Source organism: Podarcis cretensis, assembly GCF_951804945.1.
Source record: "Podarcis cretensis genome assembly, chromosome: 3".
Lineage (NCBI taxonomy): Eukaryota > Metazoa > Chordata > Lepidosauria > Squamata > Lacertidae > Podarcis > Podarcis cretensis.
The window spans coordinates 96,166,668-96,193,103 of NC_137172.1; the positions used below are offsets into that span (position 1 = coordinate 96,166,668).

Sequence of the window (26,436 nt, forward strand, 5' to 3'; positions counted from 1 at the left end):
TACACATCATGCAGCTTCGATATTTTTCTACAATTAAGTGTTTGGTGTTTATGCGTCATTCATGGAGACAGCTTAGGACTGCGAAACAATTCAAGAATTGGCCAGCGCTTTACAGGAAATTACTTGGAATAGATAGAGATGTACCTAAAACCAAGGTCCATCGCACTATGGAAACCTTCTGGGATGCACATGCCATTCTTCTGTCAGTCTGTTTTTTGAAACAGGAAATTCCCTGCAAAAATCAGCTGAGGCTGATGGAACCTTATAGGGTTTGAAAACATGCCCACTCAAGTCAAGTGGTTGGCGGATTTCCCCAGGAACCTTTTCCTTTAGAATGAAAGCCACTTGTTCCAGATAGCAGCCAGCTTCCCTTGCCAAAACATATACCCTTTCATCATCTTAATGGTCCCATTCATCTCTCAAAGGGCCCCCTTCCAGACACCCTTTCTATTGTGCATTCGTGAGGATTTGTGCACAAGATGTTATCGGCTGGTCATGCCCAATCCTTGTTTTCAATACTCTTTGCTGATGCAAAGGTTTGGTTGCATCAGGGTTGACTGCAATATTCTGCAGATATTGTGCGTGCGAAGCACTTTTGAGTGTTTCAAAGTGTGGTGTAAATGCAAAGCATTCGTATCGGCCAAGAAAAACGTTGCTTTCTCCTCTTTCCCTATTGTTTTGAGGTAAAAGGAGAGCTGTCAGAGGGGAGGAGAAACGGCAAAACCATCTATGCAAATATTCACTTTACTAGAAGAGGGATTACAATGCAGCCCTTGAAGGAATACAAACAATATTTGCATATACACACAAATACAGGAATCCCACAATAAAATGAACAGAAAGACAAAACAAGGTTTATAAAATATTAGGCACAATATTTTACTACACCAAACATAAATTCCCATAATCTTAAGTCAGATAATAATCAGCATGGGAGAGGGGGGAGAGAATTAGGAAACTTTTTGAAAAGCCTCGCAATTGCACAAGGGAAATCTTTTGACTTCTGGCAACTTTTGATGAACTTCAATGGAATTAAACCAGAGAAAAATGGACTATTGCGTCTGCATATTGTCAGAAAGGGGCAGAGACAGTGGTTCCAGACTAATCAAGTTGTTGCATTTTGGTTTTATATACGCTGCATTTCTGCCATGTAGCTTGTCTTCTCACCAGCTCCTTTTTTTAACACTGAACGTGTATAATATTCATTTTTGTTCGATTAGGTGACCATAAAGTGAAGGGGGGAAAACCTATTTATACTCATCTTGCACCTTCTAACATGTTTCAGAGGAGCCACAGATCTGCTGGCTCGTGAAATAAAGTTTATTATTTATAGTAAATCAAACACACAAATACAGTAAGGTGCAGTATGGGTAACATTCCATGTGTGCAGAACTAGTGACCCATCCACTCACCTAGGAGAACTTCCTGGAAACTTCCTATCCTTTCCATCTGCTTTATCACCTGCCAAGCCACAATGTACCGCTGGAAACTGCAATAGGCTTGGTAGCTCACACAATGCGGCAGCATTGGTTTAACATCAGCCTGCTTCCAATATACTTGAATTGGGAATATAGGCCAGATTAGTTTAAATTGATGAGAATCTTTCAATGCGTAATTCCCATATCCATGACTACTTTTTTTTTTTAAAAAAAAAAGAATTGGGTGCTTCTGTTATGGTCAACTTCATGAACGTTAGTTGTCAATAATGGACAGGGAGGTAGATAAATGCTTAAAATGGGCAAACTGATTGCAGTGGCTCTGCAGGCTCTCAACATATGATGTGATGCTGGTAGAGTTGCCAACCAGTCTTTTTTCTTGGCAGAGATCCTGCCCCTGACTTGCAAAAATTTAGCAGCTGAAGCTCTTCATAGCATGCGAATGAAATGCTAGGGTGAGTTTCACTTTCTCAGTTTCTGCAGATCAGGCTGCTGCCGGAGGTACAAAAGCAGATACTGGCAAACCTATTCAACAGTACTGCCCAAGCCAGCCATGCCGATGTTGTTGGACTGCAACTCCTATAATCTCTGGCCATTGGTCATGCTGGTTGGGGCTGATGGGAGCAACAGCAGGAGGGCCACACATACCATATCCCTGCCCTCGGCATTGCGCTGAAAGTGAGGGTACACTGGTGCAGGTGTTTTAGAACTGCATTTCTCAAGCCACTTATTCCAGATGTGTTTCCAAGTAAACTCCCACCATCTGTGGAAATATTCTCCAATGGCTCCAACGTAAATTGGCAAATGCACTGCAATCTTGGCTGAATAATAAAGAGATCAGGTTGAGATTCCAACTGCGAGAGGTCTACCTAGTTTCAGATACCAATGAAGTGTCAGATATTACTTATTCCACACACACATATATACATACACATCTGATCATGCTTTCTCGTCATCATTAGAACAATTATCTCAGCTTGATTAAATATTATGTATACAGAATCGAGCAAATCATGTGAAATGGCAGCTGAATGGTCCACCCTTAATTTTAGTTCTCTTCCATCAGCCGTCCTTTCATTTCACTCACTCATCCAATGTGCTGTGGAAAAGGAGACCACAACAACAGCAGTTAACATCTCCACAAAGCACTTTTGCTCCAAAGCTAAGAATATTTGGGTCACTTTTGTGAGAAACGAATTGTTGATCTGGAACAATCCGTTGCCAGTCAGCAATTTCCCATTATAAACCCAGCACATTTTGAAAGTGGCAAGACAGGAGCCGATTTGAGTACTGAACCCTGAATGTCCAATTGCTTCTGTTGCCTTGTTTATTCTCTTTACCTATGAACTACTCAAGTGAGAATTATTTAAGGTGCTGTCTGTTGTGGTTGTGTCATTGATCAGATTTCCAAATGTTTGCTTGGATGATTATAAAAATGGTTATGCAGGCACTGCATTTTCAGCCTTTACTTCAAATCATAAACCCTCCCTCGACTTTATTTAGATCAAAACAATAGCTCAATGTGGTTTGGGCATTTCCCTTAAGGGGTCCTTATACTCATTACTATTAACAGATCAAGGGCATAATCCAAAGCTAGGCACTTATTTTTCCCACTGAAGTCATAAGGGATATATTAACTTTCACTCTGAAGGGAATGTGATCCGAAAGTTCTTCCGTTCTGAAGACGGGATATACAGAAGTCCTTGCGGTTTGGCAGGACCGTCCCAATGGACAGACAAGCTGCCCCCAAGCCTTCCAAACGTTACCAGCACTCAAATTAAAAGGGCACTTCTCACGTTGCAATTAATAAATGTAGGGGGCACTTTAGCAAGTCACTCCTTTGCCACAAAATACACATGAACAAGGTCCACCAAACTTACCCAACTCAAGTCAGACCAGCAGACTGCAAGCAGGGAAGCAACAAGTAGGATTTTGTTCACACAAGCAAATCTGAATGAAGTGGTGAATATATGAAGCCCTGCCACTGTACAATCGTACACATAAAGGAGCTTCAAGTAGCCAATGTACCACATCCACTAATCCATATGTGTTTACACACCAACAACTGACTAACAATGGTGTGCATTATGGAATGGTGTCTAGGGTTAAAACCTTTTGAGCGTGCAGTTGACCATGTGGAATTACTGCACAGGTTAGGACTTCCCAGCAGGGATGCACATGGTCAGTGCTGCACCTAAATTGGTCCTGAGCTAGTTATAGGCATCAACAATACCTAGGCCTCAATATTCAGACATTTGGGAAAGAACGACACTACTTTAAAATGTGGCACAGCAGGTAATCCTAAAGTGGATTCAGCTGCTAGACTGGAGTTCAGACACTCTGAAATTACAAATTAGTTTGGATTCCGTTCAGGAAATAAATAAATTTCCAAGTGGTACCTCTGATGTTGCTTTTCACTCTTCTCACAGGGTGATTTTGCAAGATCAGACTCATAAGATAGGGGAAAAAAACTAGTTTAAAATGCCGGGGGAGGGGGGGAACCACCCTGTTTCACTTTTCATCAACCACTGTTAACTCAACAGAAAAGATATGTTTGCAAAGCCCATTGCCAACATTTCCACCAAAAATATTCTCCCTCCTCCCCCCAAGTGCTGGTGAATGCCCTAAAAGCATTGGAGAAAACAAAAGGATAACAGAAATAAAAGGTTAACATTTAAATAGGGCTTAATACGAAGGGATGGGGAGGAAAAAGAGAGGGCAGAAGACTTTACAGGATTTTCCTCCTCCTCCACAATATAAATGCAACCACTCTTGGATACTTTAAAAAAACAAAACAAAACAAAAAAAACAGTCAAAGCTGGTTTTTTGGAAACCACCCAAGTTCCTCTTGAAATGTTCATCTTCCAAAGCAGGCCTGCTAGCCAGAAGACAGCATAGGCAGAAGCATGCTCAAAGGAGTCTCACTCTTAGGCTTCTCCATGGTTGCAATTCTGTTCAGTTTGCCAACTTCTGTCTGCCAGCTGGGCACTTTCTTTGTCGTCATGTGGCGGCGAGCGTGTTTCGTCAGGTGATCGCTGCGCATGAAGCGGCGGTCACAGACCGGACAGGCAAACTTCTTCTCCCCTGTGTGAGTTCTGCGGTGGCGAGAGAGTTCATCGGAGCGGGCAAACTTCTTGTCACAGCCTTCCCAGCTACAGGTGAAAGGTTTCTCTCCTGGAAAGGAGGAAGCATGGGCAGGTAGGTGGGGGAATCAAAGGGAACCCAAGAACAAGACAGATGGTTTTACCAAAGAGGTCATACATTGCCACACAAACCATCTCTAGTTTAGGACTGGCTTTTTTTTCTATAGAAGAGTAGGTGAAGAAAGGACAAGACAAGAGGCAATTCATTCAACTGCAGGAACGGCTCTTGAATCTGCACTTACTAAGAAGTGCTACAGAAGTCAGGGGGCTTCTCCTCTAAAGAATAAATAGAGCAAGAGGTTTTATAAAAAAAAGACCTCCTTTGTTCCCAACACATCCCGGGACATACCCTTTCGTCAAGGGATTACAGTCTTTACAATTAAAATGCTAAAAGGTCAGTATTTTTCACCCCCAAGATAAAAGAATACGACACCCATGATGGCCCGTGTTATGAAATAACCCTTCTCTTTAAATTCATTTCCCTAAAGTTACACCGTCTTAAGTCTATTTACTGCACAGTGTTATCGTTCTTACTTAGAAGTTAAGCCTGTAGACCTGCTCACACCTACTCAATGCGATTAGGGCTCTCTTCAGACTTTCTGTATCCTGAACCAAGAGGACTCCAGACCACAAGGAAGACTCTACATGCATACAGCTGTACACATGTAGTGGCTCTTTCCAGATCTTCTACTGAACATTCAGAGGGTGGGTGTTTTTTTTTTGGAGGGGGGGAGTCCCCCAGTCTCCACCTAGACATTTAGATGCAAGGAATTTAGAAGCTCTAAACCAGTGATGGGGGTGGGGAAAAGCAGTGGCGTTCCATATGTTACTGGACTCCAACTCCCATCAGCCCCAAACAGCATGGTAAATATTCTGGCAAGATCATGGGAGCTGTAGTCCAGCAACATTGGAATAGCTGCAGTTTCCCCATTCCTCTTTTGGTCTTCCTAAAAACAGTCCCTCTCCACTAAACAAGAAATGTTCTACTATCGAGTCTCGTATTTCCACACTCCTGAAATGTCCATATTCAGATATGTTGCTAGACAACCACTAAAGACATGTGAGTGGGACTTTCAACACTGTGTGCGTAGCTCTCTTCAGTGTCCCCTTCAGGCCATACTCATTTTACTCCTCCCATGCAATTTTCAGTCTCTTCCCATAGTCAGCCACCTGGGACCACTAAGCACATTTTAGTCTGGGCTTTTAGTCTACCCTCACTGCCACCCCAATAGGCTTTCTATTCTCTCTTTTTTGTACTCTGCAAACTTCGAAATCTACCAGGAGCCTGGTGCATTTTGCACTTGGCTATCAGCCACTTGTGACCACTTGTGACGATGCCAAGGCGCCAGGATGGTGCCTGATGTATCCACCATCTGGAGATCCTTGGATCTTGCTGTTTTCACACAGTAGCGAAGGATCCTGTAGAATTCTATCTGTTATATTTTATCTGCACAATCAGAACGAATTTCAGGAACCAAAAGTTGTATTGAAAAATACGACTTTAGAGCTGCCTTGCCCCCAAATGGCAACTAGACATTCTGTTTTGGCGGCTGTAACCCTGGTTTAAGGAGCCATTTGGTGCCTAGCTTATACATCTAACACTGCTCACAGCTGAATTATACCAATTCAGACCATGGGTTGATCTGGCTCAGTTTCGTCTAGGCCGTATGGCTGTTCTGCTCAAAGCTTTCAGGCATGCGTCTCCCCCAGCCCTACCTGCAGAAACAAGGATTAAACCAGGGACTTTCTGAATACAAGGCCACTGAGCTACAGCTCTTCCCCTCCTGGGTTTGTGCAGTGCCCTATTGGCTACTTAAGCAACAACATCCCCACCTGAGTATCTGCAACAGAGGGATTAGAAGAGGCAGATCACATCCACAGCTCTTCTATACATACCGGTATGAGTACGCAGGTGGGCTTTGAGGTGAGAGCTTTTGAAGTACGTCTTCCTGCAGCCCGGGAAGTTGCAAACGTAATTTCTCCTCCGGGAAAAGTCAATTAGAGGTGCGCTGCTTTGGCCAGAGGCAATGAAAACCGGAGCAGGGGCCAGGGGCAACAACTTGGTATTCCCAACAGACATCACAGTTTGTTGGCAAGGAGGCGCCTGGGCAACAGCAGCCTGCGGAAGAACCAACATAACAGTCCCCTGAGGCATGGAAGGCCCCATCAGCACAGGCTGAGAAACTGGGGCTGTGTGGGGTAGGATGGGTTTGACCGTTGCTGCCATCTGAGCAGAGGGCTTTAGGAAGCCTGGGACCATACCTCTTTGTCCATCCAAGGGGATCATTTGGCAAATCACTTGGGGGTTAGAGAGCGGGGAGGCTAGCAGCGAGGGGGACGTCTGCTGCGGGTCACTTTCGCAAGCGTTCGGGAAAGGGGTCTGCTGCGGAGCAAGCCTCACAGGTTCACGTCCTTTGCTGGCGGCTCTGGAACAACCTGAGCCGTGCAAATACGGTTCATGTCCTGGCGAAGTGCCACAAGCTATGCTGTCCGCAATGTCGCAGTCTTGCAAGGCTGCAGGGTGTCTCTCATCTTGCACCTCGTGCCCGTCTGCAGAAACACTGGCGCCCGACACAGCTTCCACTTTTGTTTGCACAGGAGGAAGGTGGGAGTAGCCGGGACTGTCCCCGGTGTGACGGATCACGCTGGTTGCCCTTGCTCTGCAACGCTGAGGAGCAACTTGCTCCGCTCTCGCTGGCTTCTGGCTGGACTCCCTCCCCAAATTCAGGGCAGCTGGCTTGGGTGCAGGAAGAGCACAACCTGGAGGAGTGATCAGGCAGGCAGACATGTTCGTCTTGATTGTCCTCGGTTTTGAGTAAGTGGCTTGGGACAAAAGCGGTGCTGTTGTGGAAGGCTCAACAAAATCTGGACTATAGGGTGGTGTCATACACTATATTTAAAGGGGGGAAAGAAGCAGAGGTAGTATACATATACCAAAATACTACTTTAGGTATGATCATTCCTAGCTTTTATATTTATAGCATTTAAGTGTAAGTCAGACACTTTATTATTATTATTAATTATTATTATTATTACTTTCCCCACACAAAAGTTCCCCCCACAAAAGTTTTAGACAACCATAATGTTATTCAAAGACCCTGGTTTGGTTTTTCCCCAGAGAGATTATTAAGGATTAGTTTAGCTAGGAGGGGTTCATCTTACAGTATGTCAGCCTGGCTCTACAAGGCTGGGGTGAAATCCACTCCAGCGCTTTGATGAGTGGGGTCATCTAGTGCTGCTGACTTGCATGTAGTAAATAACCAAGTGTCTACTCAGAAGAAAGCTGCAATGAGTTCAGTGGGCCTTACTCCCAGGTAAGGGGGGGCTATAGTGTTTTATCTAGGCAGCCAGGGCTCCTCTGGATGACAAGATCTTTTTGCACCAGGTCAGTGAGGACCACTTCCTTTTTAGAATTCTCCCATATATACAAAACTCCCTGTGCGCCTTTCGGACTGCATCTGTAGGTTTCCTCCTCTGTGTCAAATAAGTGTTGTTTACTTTTTAATACATGGAAGATGGATCTCCCTCGGGAGGTTCTGGACTCTCCTTCCCTGGAGGTCTCTAAGCAGAGGCTGGATAGCCATCAGTCATGGATGCTTTAGCTGAGTTTCCTACGTTGCAGGGGGTTGCACTAGAAATATGACCCTTGGGGTCCCTTCCAGCTCCATTGTTCTGTTTTTCGGCTTCAACAATATTTCACTATCTTCCTATCATTTTGTGTAATTGCATTTTGGATAAATTATGAAAATTATAAAACATGTTCTATTTAAAAACAAAACGTTTAAATGGCTATCTTTCTACCGGTAGGATGGGGGGAGGCAGGGGCATAGCCAGGATTTTTGTTAGGGGGGCAGGCTTTTGTTGGTGGAGCAGAACCTCAGATTTGTATTGACTGTTACTTATTTGGGGGGGCAACTGCCCCCCCCCCCGGCTACACGCATGGGAGGGGCACAGGAAGGAAACAAGATTGGAAGGAGGCTATGGTCTGAAAAAGGTTTGCAATCATACTCTGTTGGGAGCTGCCCAGAGTGGCTGGGGATACCCAGCCATATATTATTATTATTATTATTATTATTATTATTATCTGGAGGATCCCAGGATAGGGAAGACGGTATTATTCCAAAATAACCTCAAACACATCGTTTACTAAACTGAAGCAACTGTACTTGTGAGTGGAAATGTATGCTGTTCTCTTGGAGCTTATTGCATAATAAATGCCCTCAAGCCAAACCAATAAATTACTGCTAACAGATTAAATGGGACATATTCATGTCTTTCCTCTTAAAAATATTCATATCGATTCCATGCAAATTCATTTTGTTTCAGGGTTTGTTTGGTTTTTCCTTACCAGTGAGGATAAAAAGTTATAATCCTTAGGCAACTCAGACGTGGGTTCAGTGTGCATTGAGAAATCACCCGAATCTGAGACAGGTGTAAGAGGCCTTATCTTCAACAGGTCGCCTTTCTGTGATCTTTGACCCCAGGAGCTCATACAAACAAGTGCCTCTACTGCTTCTATGTCGTTCTGTTCCAAGGTGCTACAAGTAGACCTTTCACTGTCGTGACGCTGCCGTTCACGTATGGATTCATAGATGTCCACAATGTCAACCTAGAGATAAGTGAGCCATTGTTTGTAAGTCACACGGAAAACAAGCATATGCCCTATTGTCTGCTTTTAAAAAGGCACCATACATGCCAGAGTCCCAATCCAGTTTCTAAGTCGGCACACATGAGCAGAAGAAAGGCTATAGCTTAATACTTAGTACAGTACATTCCCTGTATTCAGAGCTCCATGTTCTATCTATCACCTGCTAAAATAATAACAGGTAGCAATGACTGACAGCCAAGGGAGTGCTGCTGCCAGTCAGTGAAAGCAGTACTAGGCTGGCCTGACCAATGAGCTGACTCAGCATGCGTGCATATCAATTGCTAGGTAATTCACAGGTGAATTCAGTTGCTTTCCTACACTGAACTGCTTTGAGTGTGATGCATATTCAAATACATATCCTGTACACTTTCTGGTACAACGAAGTTGCACAGTAATACCTTTTTTATGTGCAACTCAAATTGGATCAGGGCCCCAGAGAGATTTAAAAAGCAAAATCTGGCTGCCAACTTCGCTCTTCCACAGGAAAGTTATTCCTTTCTTCAGTTAGCACAGACCATGTGCTAACTGAAGACAATGGCAACAACAGAGAGAGAGGGGTGTGGGTGGGTCAGCACACGCATGTGTGCATGTGCTGGGAAAGGTCCGAGAAGATGTAACATCTGCAGCATTGCTTCAACTTTCTAAAGTGACTTCCCAGAATGACACAGTATTTAATGTTAATATTCCAAAACTGAAGGGAAGATGAGACATGGCGGGGGATCGTTTTATCTCCAGTTTGTTCAGTGATGGTTTCTTAGAAAGAGTAATAAATACAGGCAACACAACAGGCCGCTGAAATAAATTCCCAGCATGGTTGACTCATGTATCGGTCAAAGCCACCATATTTTGTTGGTCATGAGCATCTCCCTATAGCAAATAAGTGCAATGCAGATACCTTTCACCAATCTAGAACCCCACATGTGCACAGGATTCTACTCCCTGTTCAGTTCACACTCAAAACTGGCAATTAGAAGCCCAGAATAAAAAGGAAAGTGGAATCAGCCTGCTGGACAGTAAGCCATGTAGTGGCTGCAGACAATTATTATGCTCCCTTAGATGCCGCAGAGCTGCCATGTGCATATATTTACTACTACTAATAATAATAATAATAAAAAATTTTATTTATATCCTGCCCTCCCCAGCCGAAGCCGGGCTCAGGGTGGCTAACAACACTAAAACAGTACAACATTATAAAAACATTATAAAAATTTATTAATTAAAATCAAAATTGATGATTTTGAATGAACCCAACAGAAAGCACCTATTCACATGGTAAAGCTAATATGAAATGTGAAGCTAACCTAACAGATTGGTATCACAAGTTCACAAGAAACTCAAATGAACTCAAAGAATCTGGAGATAAAGAGGAGTAAGACGGGCAATCTTGAAACTGATACAGAATATGAGGAGAAATGCTTAAAAACCAGCAGGAATTCTCCATTTGCTTGCAACTGATGAACATTATTTTCCTTGGGTGCTAAAATGATATCTGTGTCAAATCAATAAGATTTAAAAGAACTTGGGGGAGGGGAACAGCCTATTCGAAGGCTAGAGAATCCAAGATGAGAAACGTTTAAGAAGAAGAATTTTAGGTTCGCTTGCAGTACGTGACAATTATTAATCCACAATCGCTTGATAAGCTTCGGAAGGAAGGAGGAAATAAGTTCAACGCGCCTTGGTCTGCTTTCCAAGCAGGCACGCGCGGCTCCATAACGTAGCCTGGCGGCTTGTCCTTAAATCACCTCCTTTCACCCAGACACTGCAGAGGCAAGCTGGATGAGCTGGCACACAGCACAACAGAAGAGGGCTGCAAAAGCAGAGCCAGAGCCATCACAAAGACGGCAGGAAATACCCCACCAATTCACTGTACCAAGGAACACTACCAAACGGCAGGTCCAATTGCCCAACCGACCTCCCCCCCCCTTCCTCGCACTGTCTTTGCTTTAATAACAGTATTTTTAAAAAAAACTGGGAGGGGGAGGAAACGGCATGCAGATCAGCAAAATGACGATGTCCATGTGGATTGGGTGGAAGGCAGCGAAGCGCCACCTTCCAAAAGGGAGGGAATGGGGCGGAAGGCTTTCTTCCCCCCCTCATGGGATCCAGAGCAACCACCCACTCCAAATATAGCTCAGGGGTGGGGGGGGGAGGAGTGGGGCGACGTCATGCATCAAAATAGCCATGTGAGCAAGTGGGTGGGGGTCTCTGGCTGAGCCACTGCTGGGAAGCTCTGTGAGGCGGGGTAGCTCTGCCCACAAGGTCCAAAAGTAAAGGCTGCCTGCGGGGGTGAGGTGGGGGGGCTAGGACTCTCTCTCTCTCTCTTTTTGCAATGACACAAGTTAACAAAGAAAGAAACCCTCCTCAAAGGTTGAGGCTCTCACCTCCCCCAAGCCGCGAGACCACTCCTCCCTGCATTTACTGTAATCTCTGTAATACTCATGCAACAACCGGGCAACTGCGGGATCACTGGGATTACTCATGCTGATGCACATTATTCGATGTGCGTCAGTGTAAGACATCACCACCACCACCCTAGATCCAGCAAAGCAGCAGTTTCGTGCAGGCTGGACTGACTGGCAAGTCTGCCTGCTCCATGGAAACTAAGCAGAACTTCCTTCCCAATAAACCTTGGGCAGGATCGGGGGTGGCCACGCAAGAAGGACAAACGCCCAGGGCATCCCACACGCTTATGCTTGCATAGCTCCCAGTCACCAGAAGCGAGGGATGGAGGAAAGGAGCAGCATTGACCTATTATGCTCCATCCTAAGCCTTCACCAAGTCCAGGTAAGTTAGCAAGGACCTGGCCCGGAGGAAAGGCTAGCGTTAATGGGCTTTGTTGGCACGACCCCTCCCGGATTTGCAGTGAACCGCCCGGGGATCTACGGGCGAAAAGCGGCATATAAGTTTAGTCCATAGAAATAAAATAAAAATAAGAGAGGAAGGCTGCCCCCCCCAAGCGCCACGCGCATCTCTCGCTCCCATCACCTTGGCGTCTTGGCAACCCATGGATTGCGGTGACGAGATGAAATAAAGCAATAAATAAGAAAGGCTAGTTGTTCTCCTTCCTACTCCCCGCACGCAGGGAATCACTGCCTCCCCCTCTCACCCCGCATGCACCTCAAGTCGTTTGCACCTTTTGGAAAGCGAGGAGGATTAGAAGCGGGGAGTAAAATCGAGGCAGGCTGGGTCTTTTTGCCCTGCATCCGCGCCCCCACCCGCGCGTCGCCCCGTGCAGCAAGTGGTACTCACCGCGGGGGCATCTCCCATCGCCTCGACGCAGGGCGAGGTATGCATGGTGGAAGCTCCCGCAGGCAGCAGCGATGTGACAAAGCCAGCAAGGGCTGCAGCCAGAACCGCCTCCTCCTCCTCCTCCTCCTCCTCCTCCGCCTGCTTGCTTGCTTGCCTGCCTCCCACCTACCTCCTCCCGCCCTCCCTCCTCCGAGGGAGGCGAGCAGCCAAAACACAGAGGGAAACACACCAAAACACTCCATACAGCAAAAGCAGCTGGGAGGCGGGCGAAGGTAGGAGGAGAGAACGAAAGGGGAAGAGGGAGGAGGGAGAGGCTGCTCGCCAATCGCAGCACGAGCTTCCTCCGGGCTGGCCAATGGGCTCCGCCGGGCGGCGTGATTGCCTCGTGCAGTTATGCTGATAGCAGGAAAGGCCCCTCGTGGGCACGTTCCGCGGCGGCGAGCCGAGTAGCCGAACCACCTTCTGGAAACTAGGGGAAAGGTCGGCGCGAGGAGAAGGAGGGAGGGAGGGAGGAGCCTGGCTGGGCCAGAGGAAGGGCGGGGCCGGCTGGCTGTCAGTAAGCGGGGAGGCGGCAAGCCAGCCAGGGAATGCCCGGACGTGAGAGCGGGAAGGGGCGGGGGCGGGGACGAGAGCGAGGGGGCGTGTTGCGAGGCAGGGCGCGCGCGCGGCAAAGAGACCGGGCTGAGAGCGTCGACGACGTCGCCGCCCCCACCCCAGCAACAGCGCCGCGCGCTTCTGGCAGCCCCGCCCGCGGCTCGAGATCGTGCAGCCGAGCGTGACGTGGTGTCCTTTCTCGCCACACACGCTATTATTGCCAGATGTTGCGTTTCGGCCACGCCGAGTGGCCGTTAAAGGGCGTGGCTCCTCTGCGGAACCGTCCTGCCCTGAGGAAAAGCCTCGTTACACCTTCTTTTCGAATAGTCCCCGTCTTTTCCGTTTTTATTGGTTAATCTTTTTTTTTTTAAAAAAGAAAATAACCCACACACAAAAAAAACACATACATATTCGACAAAAACCTATACAGTATATATATATATATATATATATATTTATGCACGCAAGCAGTACAGTGTGTGTGTATATATATATATATATATGCACACTGTACTGCTTGCGTGCATAAAAATAAAACATTAGAATAAAAGACCAATTTGAAACATTTCTCCCCGCCCCCCTTAATTCAAGTTATAATTAAAATTGAAGCTAAAAGCAAATGAGATGCCAACTTCTGCATGTCTGGAGTATTCTTATTTATTAAATTTCTATACTGTACCGCCCTGCAGGGCAGGTTATAATACAAAAACAAAACAAAAAATAACAAAATTATAGAATTGGAAGGGGTCCTAAGGGTTAACTATAATGCAGGGATCTCAACTAAAAGCATCCATGACAGATGGTCATTGTAGTGAACAGACAAAATACCCCCCCCCAGTTTAAAAGGCCACAGATTTTAAGAGGGATAGGCTTGCATGAATGAAATGTTTTTAGCAGGTGCCGAAAAGAGAGTGGGAGCAGCCAGTAGTACACAACTGACAGGGAGCTGAAAAGCACTTTCCCAGTGCTGTTTTCTGGACTTGGTCCTGCAAGTAGGGCCAGGACCACTGTAATACAAAGCTCCCAATTCCCCAATTCCAGGATTATATCACACTCCTGTGACTACATGCTATGCACGGTTGGCAGAAATGGGAGCTGATTTGAAGGGAATTGCACCTGCTTGACTTTTCTGCAGTAACCAGAGCCTAGCTAAAAGGATATAAGTGGGTCAGTATGATTGCGGATGGAATAGATCCTAGTTCTGTGTGTGGAGCGCTGTTGCAGAGATCTGTGGTCCCCCTGCCTTTCTAATGCTACGTGTATTAATTTGGGTTGCTTACACAGCCTCCAAGTGTCCCTATTTTCCAGAGACAGACCCAGATTTGCAGAAGCCACCCTGGTTTCTGTTTTGACCCTGGAATGTCCCACTTTTCCTTACAACGTCCCTATTTTCCTCAGATAAATGTTGGAGGGTATGAACTTACCGTGCTTAAAAGTCACAAGGATCACAGTACTATCAGGCAAAAACACAACAAAGGCAGGTACGGCAGATAAAATAGGATGGGGATCCCATCCTCTGAGTATGCTTGAGAAGGGAGGTTCAGGTGCAGTTAGGTAATGTTAAACTCTGGACTTGGTGATTTTTCAGGACTCCTCTCTAGATGGTAAGGTGTGTTACCTACATTGGCAGGGGTTGGCCTAAGTCACTTTCAACTCTAGGGGAGGAATTCAATGCCATACTCTTCTGCTTGCCTGGTGCAACAATTCCCCCCTCTCCCTCCCTGTTCTTGGGGTTCTCCTGGCACACACCCCCCAAGCAGATTTGGAGGAGAGCTCCATTGTGCTATCAGGAGCCCTTGCACTGGCTTCCACTAGCATGCTGGGTAACTGAATCAGGGCCACAGATTTTCCTTCAAAAGGTGGTTAGCCAGTCCAGCTGCATTTAGAAAAAGCTCAGTTCAATTCTGAAGAAGAAGAAGAAGAAGAAGAAGAAGAAGAAGAAGAAGAAGAAGAAGAAGAAGAGCAGCTTTCAAGATACTGTACAGAGGGACACAATGCAGTATACACAAACAGATCTGCAAAGCAGCAAAGGCCCCAATGGCTGTTGCTATTTTTCCTGGGGAAGAAGCAGTTCTGCAAAGGAGCAATTGCAAAGTCATGAAGTGCAAGGGGGGAGGGGTGCAGCTTTCCCCCTGCCTGTCATTTTTTGTTCCAAATCACTCCTCCTGCCCCTCAGCCACTTCTCCCCACCATTGCTCCAAGCGAAAGGGGGTCAGAGGCCAAGGCAAGTCCTGAAAATGCCAGTAATGCCAGCCTGGCAGCCCGAAACTAGGGGAGAGGTCAAAACACAGAGAGGAACAGCTTGCCTCCGCAGCAGTTCTCAAATAGAAGTGAACCTGGGAATGGGGCGACAGCTGTCTCTTTTACAAATGAGAAGGATTCTTGAATGGTTGCTGGCAAGCTGTGGAAGTGAAAAAGAAAACCCCCACCAGGCTTGGCATTTGGGAGCTGGCAGTGACATGAGCCACGTTCCACACAGCGTTGTCCTGAAACCAGGGGTCAAATCTGTGTCAGGGTGCCTTGTACTACATTTGAGCACCTAATCCAAACATAGCAGGAACTCTTCCCTGGGGACCTGGGCGGTGCGGAGGGAGAGGGGGGGGAGGGCACCGATTCAGCACTACCTGAGAGTAAGAGAACAGCCTGGCCCTTCACTTCCCCAAAAAACACTCTTTCTTTTAAAGAGAGAGAGAGAGAAAGAGATTGAGGACATGTTTTTAAAGTATGACAGGCAGAGGCTATTCTAGGTTTTAACAGAGGAAGAGAAGCACATCTTATTTCTAAAGCAGCATACTGTGAGATAAAATGACAGTGACACCTTTTCTGTGAACTGCCCTGAGACCTCCAGGTATAGGGCGGTATATAAATTCAATCAATCAATCAATCAGCGACAGACCCATTTCATTGTATTCATCGCACATTTGGAAGATAGTGGTGGGGAACCTCAGGTCTGTGTGAGGTAAGAATTTACTTCTGTACCACCTTGTTCTTACCCAGGTGAGGGAGCACCTTTAAATAAAACATGGAACCAAATAATAATAACAATCTCTGTGTTCTGTAGGAACCTGGTTTATTGCATTAGGACAGCCTTGCCAACCAGCTGCTCAACTGCTACTTAGAAGGGCTGCCCCAAGATACATCAGAACAAAGCTTACCGTATATAGGCTGCTAACACCACAGTGCATAAAGAGTCATCAAAACATCTCTAAACACCCTTCTACATACATTAAGAAAGGTTACAGGTCATGGGATGTAAAATAGGCATGGCTTCATACTGATATCAACTTCCTTCGGGTGTCCCAAAACAATTGGTCTCAAATGTTGCACCTCTATCACCATTCCTCTGGCAACCACGCCTTCGTGGTGCTGTTGACATTCCTTTCTTTATCTCACTTTCGCTTGCCTCTCCTATCTATTTCCCAGGAGACTTCAAGGATAGGTTTGGATTTTCACTCTGACGTTAACTAGAACAACATCCTTAAATGACCATTTGTGCCACTTTCAGGGTTAGATAGGAAAGGAATGCAGCATTGGAGTCATGATAGGCAAGCACACAAACAAAATCAAGGCTAGAAAGGTTCAATACACTTAATGTTGGAACATTTTTAAAATTAATAAAATCTACACCCTGGGCCTCCAACTCTTACATCATGTGGACCTCATTAGTTCTGGCAGGGCAAGAACTGATGTTATGGAGATGTCAGGTGACTAACAGGTATGCAGCTGTTCCTAGGGTAAAGGTAAAGGGACCCCTGATCATTAGGTCCAGACGTGGCCAACTCTGGGGTTGCGGCGCTCATCTCGCTTTATTGGCTGAGGGAGCCGGCGTACAGATTCTGGGTCATGTGGCCAGCATGACTAAGCCGCTTCTGGCGAACCAGAGCAGCACACGGAAACACTGTTTACCTTCCCACCGGAGCGGTACCTATTTATCTACTTGCACTTGATGTGCTTTTGAACTGCTAGGTTGGCAGGAGCAGGGACCGAGCAACAGGAGCTCACCCCGTTGCGGGGATTCGAACCACCGACCTTCTGATTGGCAAGTCCTAGGCTCTGTGGTTTAACCCACAGCGCCACCCATGTCCCACAGCCATTCCTACTTAATCCAAATGGTCCACAGAGGTTGAGGGAACAACCAGCCTCCCTGCTGAAAACATTGCCCAACCCCTGCAACATAGTGATCCCCTACCTTCTTAGAGCTGTTTCCTCCACCTGCCCCCCAAAAGCTAGATTTTTGTTTTATACATAAATGTGTGAGATGCATTCTGCTCTTTATCATTCTGGAAAGCTTATTCAGTATTTGGGGCTAAGCCAGCTATCACATTCTGTGTTATGGAAACACACACATTTTTATCAAAAAAAAACCACACACCACTTTATAGGGCCTAGTCTAGTGTGATGTAGAGAACCACAGTTGAATCAGGATTTGAATCTGGGTCTCCCCCAGTCCCAATAATTCAACATTCTGACACAAAATTTGTCCCAAATTTCTCATAGCTGATGCCCATTCCCTCCCCTCAAAAAATAAGAATGTTCCGTCCTCAGTAAAATAATACTGATGATTATCATGAAGCATTATCTGTTCTCCAAGGATTCCTATCCTTGCATTTCTGTGTAATGAGTCATTGCTCTGGGGCTTGGAGTTGTCTTGCAACAGGGCAGGCCGTTTCCTTTGCAGGGATGGTGAATTCTGCTTTATCATGGGCAATGACTGGATTATCCAATTATGCCTAATGCAGAAGCCTTGTGATTATTATTTTAAAAAAACAAAAACAAACCAGCAAGGGTAGAGTTGGCTGATAAAATGCAGATCAGTTAACAATGGTTCAGGAAAAGCTTTGGTGAAGAATTGGGCTTTGAAGAAAGGAAAGAACAAATAGACTCCCTCCTGTGTGGTATTAAGAGGAGATACTTCTTCATTATTTTGGTAGGCCAATGTATTCAGGACACTTTAAAAAAATCATTACTAATGAAATAGAACAAAACATCTGGCTGGAAAAATAGCGTAAACATGTTCAAACACGTTTTTTTGTTTTACTCAGAGGCACCAACTTCCAATGGGGAATTGGGGGGGGGGGGTTAGAAGGACGTCGGAGGAGCCAGGGGTGGCAGAGCAGCTTCAATGGCTGGCAGTTCCCTCCTCTTTCTGCCAGCACTCCTTCCCCTCCACAGCAGCAGCAGCAGCAGCAGGAGGAGGAGCCAGGACTTTGAACATGGGGGGCAGCCCCCTTCCCCAAAATATTTGGGTTCCCTAGGGGATGGCGCTCCTGGTTCCACTGAGGGCACTTCCAGACTGTCACTATGTTCAGGTGGGGTTAATCACATACCAGCAAACTGAAGTTGCAGAAATAAAGTTGATTTGGACAACTCCCTTGTGCAACAACCCCCAACCCACCCTCAAAATCAGGCTTTTTGCAATAAGGATAATGGTGAGAAACTGCATTGGAAAGTGGCTTGGCTTTGCATCATAACAAATCAGAATAAATGCTCATTGGATAGTGCATGCCATCTTACCTCCCTCCAAACTTCCTGCAAATAAATGAGTAAAGATATCTTCTGGAAGTGACCTCAACCATCGGGTCAAGGGTTCGGGAGATGCTCTGCACTTGAGCTGCCCCGTTTCTTCCTCCCCATAGCTGCCACCCGCTTCACTTGCTCTGTTCCTCTTGCACCACTGCCCAGAGTGCAAGGGCAAGGTGAACAGAAACCGTTGCTGCTGTGCCTGTCACTGGAGGGCACAGGCTGTTGCTGTTGTTTAGTCGTGTCCGACTCTTCGTGACCCCATGGACCAGAGCACGCCAGGCACTTCTGTCTTCCACTGCCTTCCGCAGTTTGGTCAGACTCATGTTTGTAGCTTCGAGAACGCTGTCCAACCACCTCATCCTCTGTCGTCCCCTTCTTCTTGTGCCCTCAATCTTTCCCAACATCAGGGTCTTTTCCAGGGAGTCTTCTCTTCTCATGAGGTGGCCAAAGTACTGGAGCCTCAGCTTCACGATCTGTCCTTCCAGTGATCACTCAGGGCTGATTTCCTTCAGAATGGATACGTTTGATCTTCTTGCAGTCCATGGGACCCTCAAGAGTCTCCTCCAGCACCATAGTTCAAAAGCATCAATTCTTCGGTGATCAGCCTTCTTTATGGTCCAGCTCTCACTTCCATACATCACTACTGGGGAAACCATAGCTTTAACAATACGGACCTTTGTTGGCAAGGTGATGTCTCTGTTTTTTAAGATGGTGTCTAGGTTTGCCATCGCCTTTCTCCCAAGGAGCAGGCGTCTTTTAATTTCGTGACTGCTGTCGCCATCTGCAGTGATCATGGAGCCCAAGAAAGTAAAATCTCTCACTGCCTCCATTTCTTCCCCTTCTATTTGCCAGGAGGTGATGGGACCAGTGGCCATGATCTTCAGGCACAGGTTAAAAGGCAGCAAAAGCAAGGGGGGGAAGGAAGACTGTGTCAAGAGGCTCTAGGGTGTTGGCGTGGGCCTCCTGCTGGGGTGTGGCCTTTGGAGGATGCCTTGCAGCCATGGTGGCTGATGCCCATTGAGGCTTGTGGAGCAGAAGGCAGGGAGACCAAAAGTAAAGTGCCACCATCACCATCCTACTGCTTGCTGAATTCTACGCAGGCAGCACTGACGCTAAGGAGGAGGAAGCTGTAAGAAAGCCCTGTTTAGGGAAGTTTTTTAATGACTGATGTTTTAATGTATTTTTAATCTCCTGTTGGAAGCCACCCAGAGTGGCTGGGGAAACCCAGCCAGATGGGCGGGGTATAAGTTATACATTTATTATTATTATACAGTATAAAGAAGGTGGGCAGATGGGAGCAGCCGCATTTGCCCTAATGGACTGTTGTTTCACTTTTCTTTCTAAGGCTGCAATCCTACAGATACTGCCTTGGGACCGAGTCCCATTGAACTTAGAAGCGGGACACTGATTTCCAAGTAAACAGGCATAAGCTTCAGGTTTGGATACTTCTAGGATGTTGTTGTGTTTCAACTTTAGTCAACAAATCTGTGTCCTGTTGCAAGCCAGAGGGTTTTCCTGGAAACCCAGGAAACTGGAACTTGGTCATGTGTGTGTTTTTTTAAAGCAAATGAATTGGGCAATATGGGACCAAGAACATGTTTATTCACTGTTTTATTTATAGTCTGGCTATTCTAGGAACTTTCCAGGGTGGCAGTAGTGAGAAACCAGCAAGAGACCTTTGGCTGTTCTGCGCTCCAGACAAGATACCAGTGCCTCTTGCTAAGGGAAACCACATTGTTGTGTTCGTCGTAGCTTATTATATTGAATCAGGTTTAGGCCTTTCCTACAAGTTATGTTGACCTCACAATGTCTGCTTTGAAGCACTCAACAACAAGGCAGCTGTTATCCCAAACCATCTCTGACCTACAGTATAAGCTCTTCAGTCGGAGGTTAATTGACTGTTTCTTGCTGGCTTCAATCTGTATTATTTTCATGTCTTTGTAAATTGTAAACTGTTACAGATGCAGGATATAAGTTTCTGAAACTCCACAATACGCGGCAGCTTCATCCCAGAGAAAACTCCTGATAAAGACAAGGTGACGGCGAAATCCAATCCGAAAGGATTCCTAGGAGAATAAAACCCTCTCTAAAAGGAATGATATAGTGGATAAAAAGGTTGTACTCAATAAAGGGTGATGAAGAGAAGCTAAGCTGAGTCTGGCATTCCAATTTTAAGCAGGTTCATTTATTTCAAATGGCTTTACTAGGGGGTGCTTCCAGACTAACTGCTTATTAAACATACTGGGTATTCATCCTTTGATTTGTTTGTGCAGCAATGAAATGATATTGTGTTATGGCAGAAGTCACCCCACACTTTCCTTATCACAGAAAGTCCTATATTTTGGGGAAGCTGCTTTTGTCAAGCAACTGGAATCGTGCAAGCAGAATCTGCCAGTTATGTGAGTGAATTTTGAGAAGCTTTTGTAAGCTGCTTTGAAAGACTACTGGAAGTATAAAGAGGAATATAAATATTCTGAATAAATAAAATCATATATATATAAAGGTTGAAGAGAGTTGATCCCAAGATGCCAAGCTCACCTTCCTAGTCTCTGCACTACACCATACATGGGGAGGTGCTCAGTGCTGGATTTAGGGCATTGTTAGTTCGCCCCCCCCCCACAGGGCACCTAGCCAAGGGGGCACAAAACTATGACATAGTGAAGAGTGGAAGGGGGCATCAAATTTTGCTCTCTCAGGACTTACCAAAGTCCACCCCCATTCTATTTGCTTCACCAACGGCCAAGTGCACTGCCCTACAGGCCAGAGCAAGGCATGTGCATTTATTTAGGCAATTGCCCAAGCAGGCCAATGATAATGATAAGAGCAGCCAGGTCAATCTAGTTGGCACTGCTCTTCATCGCTTTCTCCGAGGGTATGTGTACATGCAGGCCAGAGCAATTATGTACATTATATACATTGCAAAACAAGCAGATGGCATGATGGGCTGCTCATTTGCAGCCTGAGTGCAAAGGCGAACAAGATCGTTCTGGAAAGGGGAGGTGATATATGCCTCTCTTAGCTCCTTAGCAAGATTGGATTTTTCAATGATTTTTCATTTATGAATGAGAAGCATTTGTTGAAAACACATAGGGACAATACACTGTGCCTTTCGCTGAACAAGAACAGCTGCAGATATTCTATAAGGGTACACTTAATAATAAAGGGACGGGACGCGGGTGGCGCTGTGGGTAAAAGCCTCAGCGCCTAGGGCTTGCCGATCGAAAGGTTGGCAGTTCGAACCCCACGGCGGGGTGCACTCCCGTTGCTCTGTCCCAGCGCCTGCCAACCTAGCAGTTCGAAAGCACCCCTGGGTGCAAGTAGATAAATAGGGACCGCTTACTAGCGGGAAGGTAAACGGCGTTTCCGTGTGTGGCTCTGGCTCGCCAGAGCAGTAATGTCATGCTGGCCACGTGACCCGGAAGTGTCTCCGGACAGCGCTGGCCCCCGGCCTCTTGAGTGAGATGGGCGCACAACCCCAGAGTCTGTCAAGACTGGCCCGTACGGGCAGGGGTACCTTTACCTTTACCTTTAATAATAAAGGGACAGGGCTCTGACAATTGAGCGCTTGCTGGTGCCTACGACTTAAGAGCAGGGAAGGGAACCTCTAAGTCCACCAGACGACACCTTCCAATGTCTCCAACCATTGGTCATGCTGGCTGGGGCTGATGGGAGTTGGAGTCCAGCAGCTTCTGGAGGACTTAAGATAAGTAAAGTCAAATGTTTTCAAGCAGTGGCATGGTGATTCTTTTTGTAGGGGAACAGTTAGGGCCAGAGGTTGCAAGGGCGATATGGGGGTGGGTATGTCCCAATGTCATACATGTGAGCATCGTGCTTCCCTCCCTAGGCCGGGTATAAGCTTCCCAGGCTTTGGGAAGGAGGCACCAAGCCTCTTACAGGATGCTGAAGGCCTCCTGCCTCCTGCCTCCTTCCCGAAGCCGAGCAGACTTGGGGAAGGTGGCAGGAGGGCTCTTGGACCCCCCCAACTGGAGTATTGTGCCTCCCACCAGTGCTATTTTTCTAGAAAAAGAGGTGCCGCAAGGAACACACCATGAACACCTCCCTTGTTCTCTTATAATGGCAATGGCACCCATCTGAGAGGTGCAGGAACTGAGTTCTGGCTGGAAAAAAAGTCCTGAGGGCAACCAACCAAAATATTTTTTGCCTTCATCTGATAATCGTCCATTGGCCCCATCTCATCATCCTAATAATGGAAATTGTGGCTTGCCAAGTTTTAGAAATGTCTCTTCATACATCAATACATGCAAAATAATTGGTGGGTATTAGGACAAAGCTACAAAGAGCATTTTTTGTGTGCTCTTCACCAATCCCTAGTTTCCACCATTCTAGATTATAAATGCTAGTTAAGGATTTCCCACATTGATTGAAGCTGTGAAGGTGAACAGTAACACAGTTTGAGATATCTGCAGGCATTGTATTGGCTTCCTACCTTTCAGGGAAATGTTTAAATAATAATTATAAACATTGGGTAAAGGTAACAGAATGGTTACAAACTGACATATAAAATTTAATAGTTCTTGCTTTTACAGTAATTTTTCAATTAGACAGACAAAAAATAGCAGACAGGACCAAAATCAACTTCATAGAACATTACAAATATGGCTATAGTTAAGCCCCATGTCCCAGAAAACCAATCAGTAGTTTAGGCATTGTATATAAATAAGCATCAATTCAACCTTTTACACAAAAAAGACTGATTCCCCCCGCCCCCCTTAGTCCATTCCACTTAATGTAGGAAAACTTCAGTTTTCAACAGACATGAAATTATGCACTTAATGTGTGTGTGCGTATAAAAATTACCTTGCCAAAGTACCTTTTATCTAACTATGAAGTGTAAACTGCAGCATATTCAAAGGTTGCTGTTTTTGATAACAAGATTTGCTCTCTTTTTTTAAACCAATAGCTGTTTGGCCGTTCAAAAACCTGTGTAAGTTTTCCCTGTAGGAAAGGTTCTTTTGGGGTTCATTTCCACCTATACAGTTGATTTTTACACATTTCTTTCTTCAGGGTTCCGCTGCTAGGCAACTCACATGCAGAACAAACAACGGTCACAACGGAGAAGGGTATCTACTGTTCATTGAACTGAGTGCTGTTCAACATAGCAAAGAGCATAATGTGTGGTGTTACAGGCAAAACTCTGTACTAGCTTTGAGAAATCATAGGCCCCATCCGCGCTACGCATTTAAAGCAGGATCATACCACCTTAAACAGTCATGACCCCTCCCCCCCAAAAAAACTAATGGGAGCTGTAGTTTCCTAAGGATGCTGAGAGTTGTTAAGTGACCCCTATTCCCTCTCACAGAGCAATAATTTTCAGAGCGCTTTAACTATTGCTGCTGAAAAACCCCATTAATAGGCAGCAGCTATTTTGATATTTCATGCTTTGTAGGTCTACGTAGGCCCTCTATGGCGTGGGCGTCAAAACTAAGACATGTAATCATGCGGGAAGCTGTTCAGGAGAAAGATACACCTGGCAATTTAGGCCCCCATAAAGTTTCCTGTTTGGGCCTCATCTTTGCTGCTTCTTTTAAATATCTGAAGTATATCAAAGATTACCAGTATATCAAAGCTGTCCAGAGAGGCTGGGGCAACCCAGTACAATGGGCGGGGTACAAATAATAAAATTACTACTACTACTACTATATTCAGTCAGGCACTTGGGATTCTTTACATCCAAGTTCAACAATATCTGCAGTTCTACTAGTAAATAAGACTTCTCTTGAAAACATGGCTTAATAACATTTGGCATCAAAAACAACAGTAAAACACTTTCCATCCACAATCATGGTCACTGTCAATCACAAACAGCACCATATATCCATTAACTAACTGTGAAGCTAACATGAGGCCCCATATGCATAATGGGGCATCACTGAAATGATGAAACTGCGTGATAAAAGGCAACAAATGCATGCATTTAGACTATCTTCTTTCTTTTAAGTTATGGTATGAATGAGCCTCATGGGTCTTGCACATAACCACTTTGTTCCTTCCTTGGCACATGCCATCACAAAACTTTAAACAATGGCTTCATATTATGGCTTGTTCTGAAGCCGCTAACCACACTTTCCTTATTCAGACATAATGGGAAACTGTAGTTGACCAAAGACATCCTAACTTGTTCATTCACTCATGTGAAAGGAGGTGTGAAGCAGCCATGAGGTTTGCTTGTATCTTGTAGGCCTAGATATGCCACCATTATGCAGACTAGAGGAAGGATCTAAACTTGTTGTTTACAACGTTAAAAATGTGTTATTAAAATGCAACATCAGATGGCACTGCAGAGCAGTGAGCGACCGACTGTGGAAAATTGCTATTCAGTGTTATACAATGTGTGGGTTTTTTTAAAAAAAAATGCTTAGCAGGTCAATGTAGGTCCGACCCGAGTTCCCCATATAAACACTGTGCCAAACACAAGGTGGGCCATAGTGAAGTTCAGAGGAAAAAATTGGTGAGAGGTAAACTGGTTTTTATGGTCCTGAGGTTCAAGACATCAAATCTTATCTTCAAGGAGGGTACACGTGGCCTATATCTCTTCACATTTGCACCTTTGGAGAAAATATAGACTCATCCCTACAACTGCTTACTAGCGGACTGATACACTACTTCTAACCTTGAACTTTATTAATTTAGATGGAGACAGTCCCACCTTATCACTTGATGATAAATATTAAGTTTGCTATGCTAAAACTCACGCCCCAGCCCCCTCCCCCGCAATTCCCCCTTACAGGGGACTGAACACATGCAGCATAAATTTAATTTAGAACCGAGGCTGCTTTTCTCAGTGTATTATTTATATAAATACAGTCCTTCCCAATGGGCTTCACCACATTTATTCAATCTATATTACACACACACACACACACACACATACACACACACACGGATATCTTATGTATCTTGTCTTACATATATATATGTATATATATTATATGACTTATATGTACATATTTACAACCCTTCAAAATACACTGCATTTATATACAAATACAGCTCACCAAGGGGATCCATACAGTAATTTAAAGGAAGTTCTTCATAAAGCAAGGCAGTTTCACATCCCTAAGATGTTGAAGAAGTAAATGATAGCCATATGCCCTATTCGGTCGTAAACATCATACGAGTCCAGCCTGTCTGGAACTCCTGTAAGCATCAATTGGAGTTTGTTTTTTTTTTGGGGGGGAGCCTAGTAAGAGACTAAGCTGATGAAGAAACACATACACATTTAATAAGCAAAGGGGATATGCAGGTAACTGCATAGTGCTTTAGTAAAAATATTCTGGGGTGTGTTTCCTCCCCCCAAGGGTGGGGGACTTGGAATTCCAATTCATTGTCTTTTGTTTATCTATTCCAAGTGCAGCGTTGCTCAAGAGGACAGAAATGTTGGAAGCGCTGTTAAACAACAGCCAAAATATACTCTTCCCTGGAAGAACAAATGGCTTCTTCCCTAGAGACACATTTAAATCCTGAGGACAAAAGTAATGAGAGGTTTTGCATTCACCACCTTCATTTAAAAGCCCCGCAAGAGGCCCCAACGAGCTTGGTTTTAGATCTCGGTGAGAGTGAGCTTGTAAGATCCAGCCGCCTCTTCAATCTGTAACTGGAAAGTATCCTCGTTGGAATAGTGCTTCACAATGTTATCGTCCATATTCACCAAGATGCTAAGGAAATAAGAGAGTATTAAAAATGGGACGCTTTAAAGCCTAGCGGAAACACACCCAGTGGGGCAGCACAAAGCTAGGCCAACCCTATGGGCATCATCATTATAATCTTCTAGGTCGACCTAACAAAATACACTTCTGTGATGAACAAAATAGGATCCGGGTCT

The 26,436-nt window shown here is 45.4% G+C and overlaps 2 protein-coding genes across 5 annotated transcripts in view; both read right to left on the reverse strand.

Annotated features, from left to right (window-relative positions):
* Window positions 1–728: 728 nt before the first annotated feature.
* Window positions 729–12,746, reverse strand: KLF11 (KLF transcription factor 11). 2 transcript variants are annotated; one of them, XM_079969904.1, is made up of 4 exons: window positions 12,477–12,746; window positions 8,928–9,188; window positions 6,476–7,469; window positions 729–4,610 (listed from the first exon to the last, which is right to left on the reverse strand). In XM_079969904.1, the coding sequence occupies exons 1-4, from the start codon at window positions 12,519–12,521 to the stop codon at window positions 4,315–4,317; spliced, it is 1,596 nt and encodes a 531-aa protein (XP_079826030.1). In that variant the 5' UTR covers window positions 12,522–12,746; the 3' UTR covers window positions 729–4,314. The 2 variants fall into 2 exon arrangements, with proteins under 2 accessions (XP_079826030.1, XP_079826031.1); XM_079969905.1 differs by lacking the exon at window positions 12,477–12,746 and having other exon boundaries at window positions 8,996–9,136.
* Window positions 12,747–23,097: 10,351 nt separating this feature from the next.
* The window catches only part of GRHL1 (grainyhead like transcription factor 1), a 65,646-nt gene continuing 62,307 nt past the window's right edge, over window positions 23,098–26,436 (reverse strand). For all 3 annotated transcript variants that reach the window (XM_079969867.1, XM_079969868.1, XM_079969866.1), the window contains exon 16: window positions 23,098–26,269. In XM_079969867.1, coding sequence (XP_079825993.1) covers window positions 26,155–26,269 — 115 coding nt within the window. In that variant the 3' untranslated portion in view covers window positions 23,098–26,154. The remainder of the gene's footprint in view (window positions 26,270–26,436) is intronic.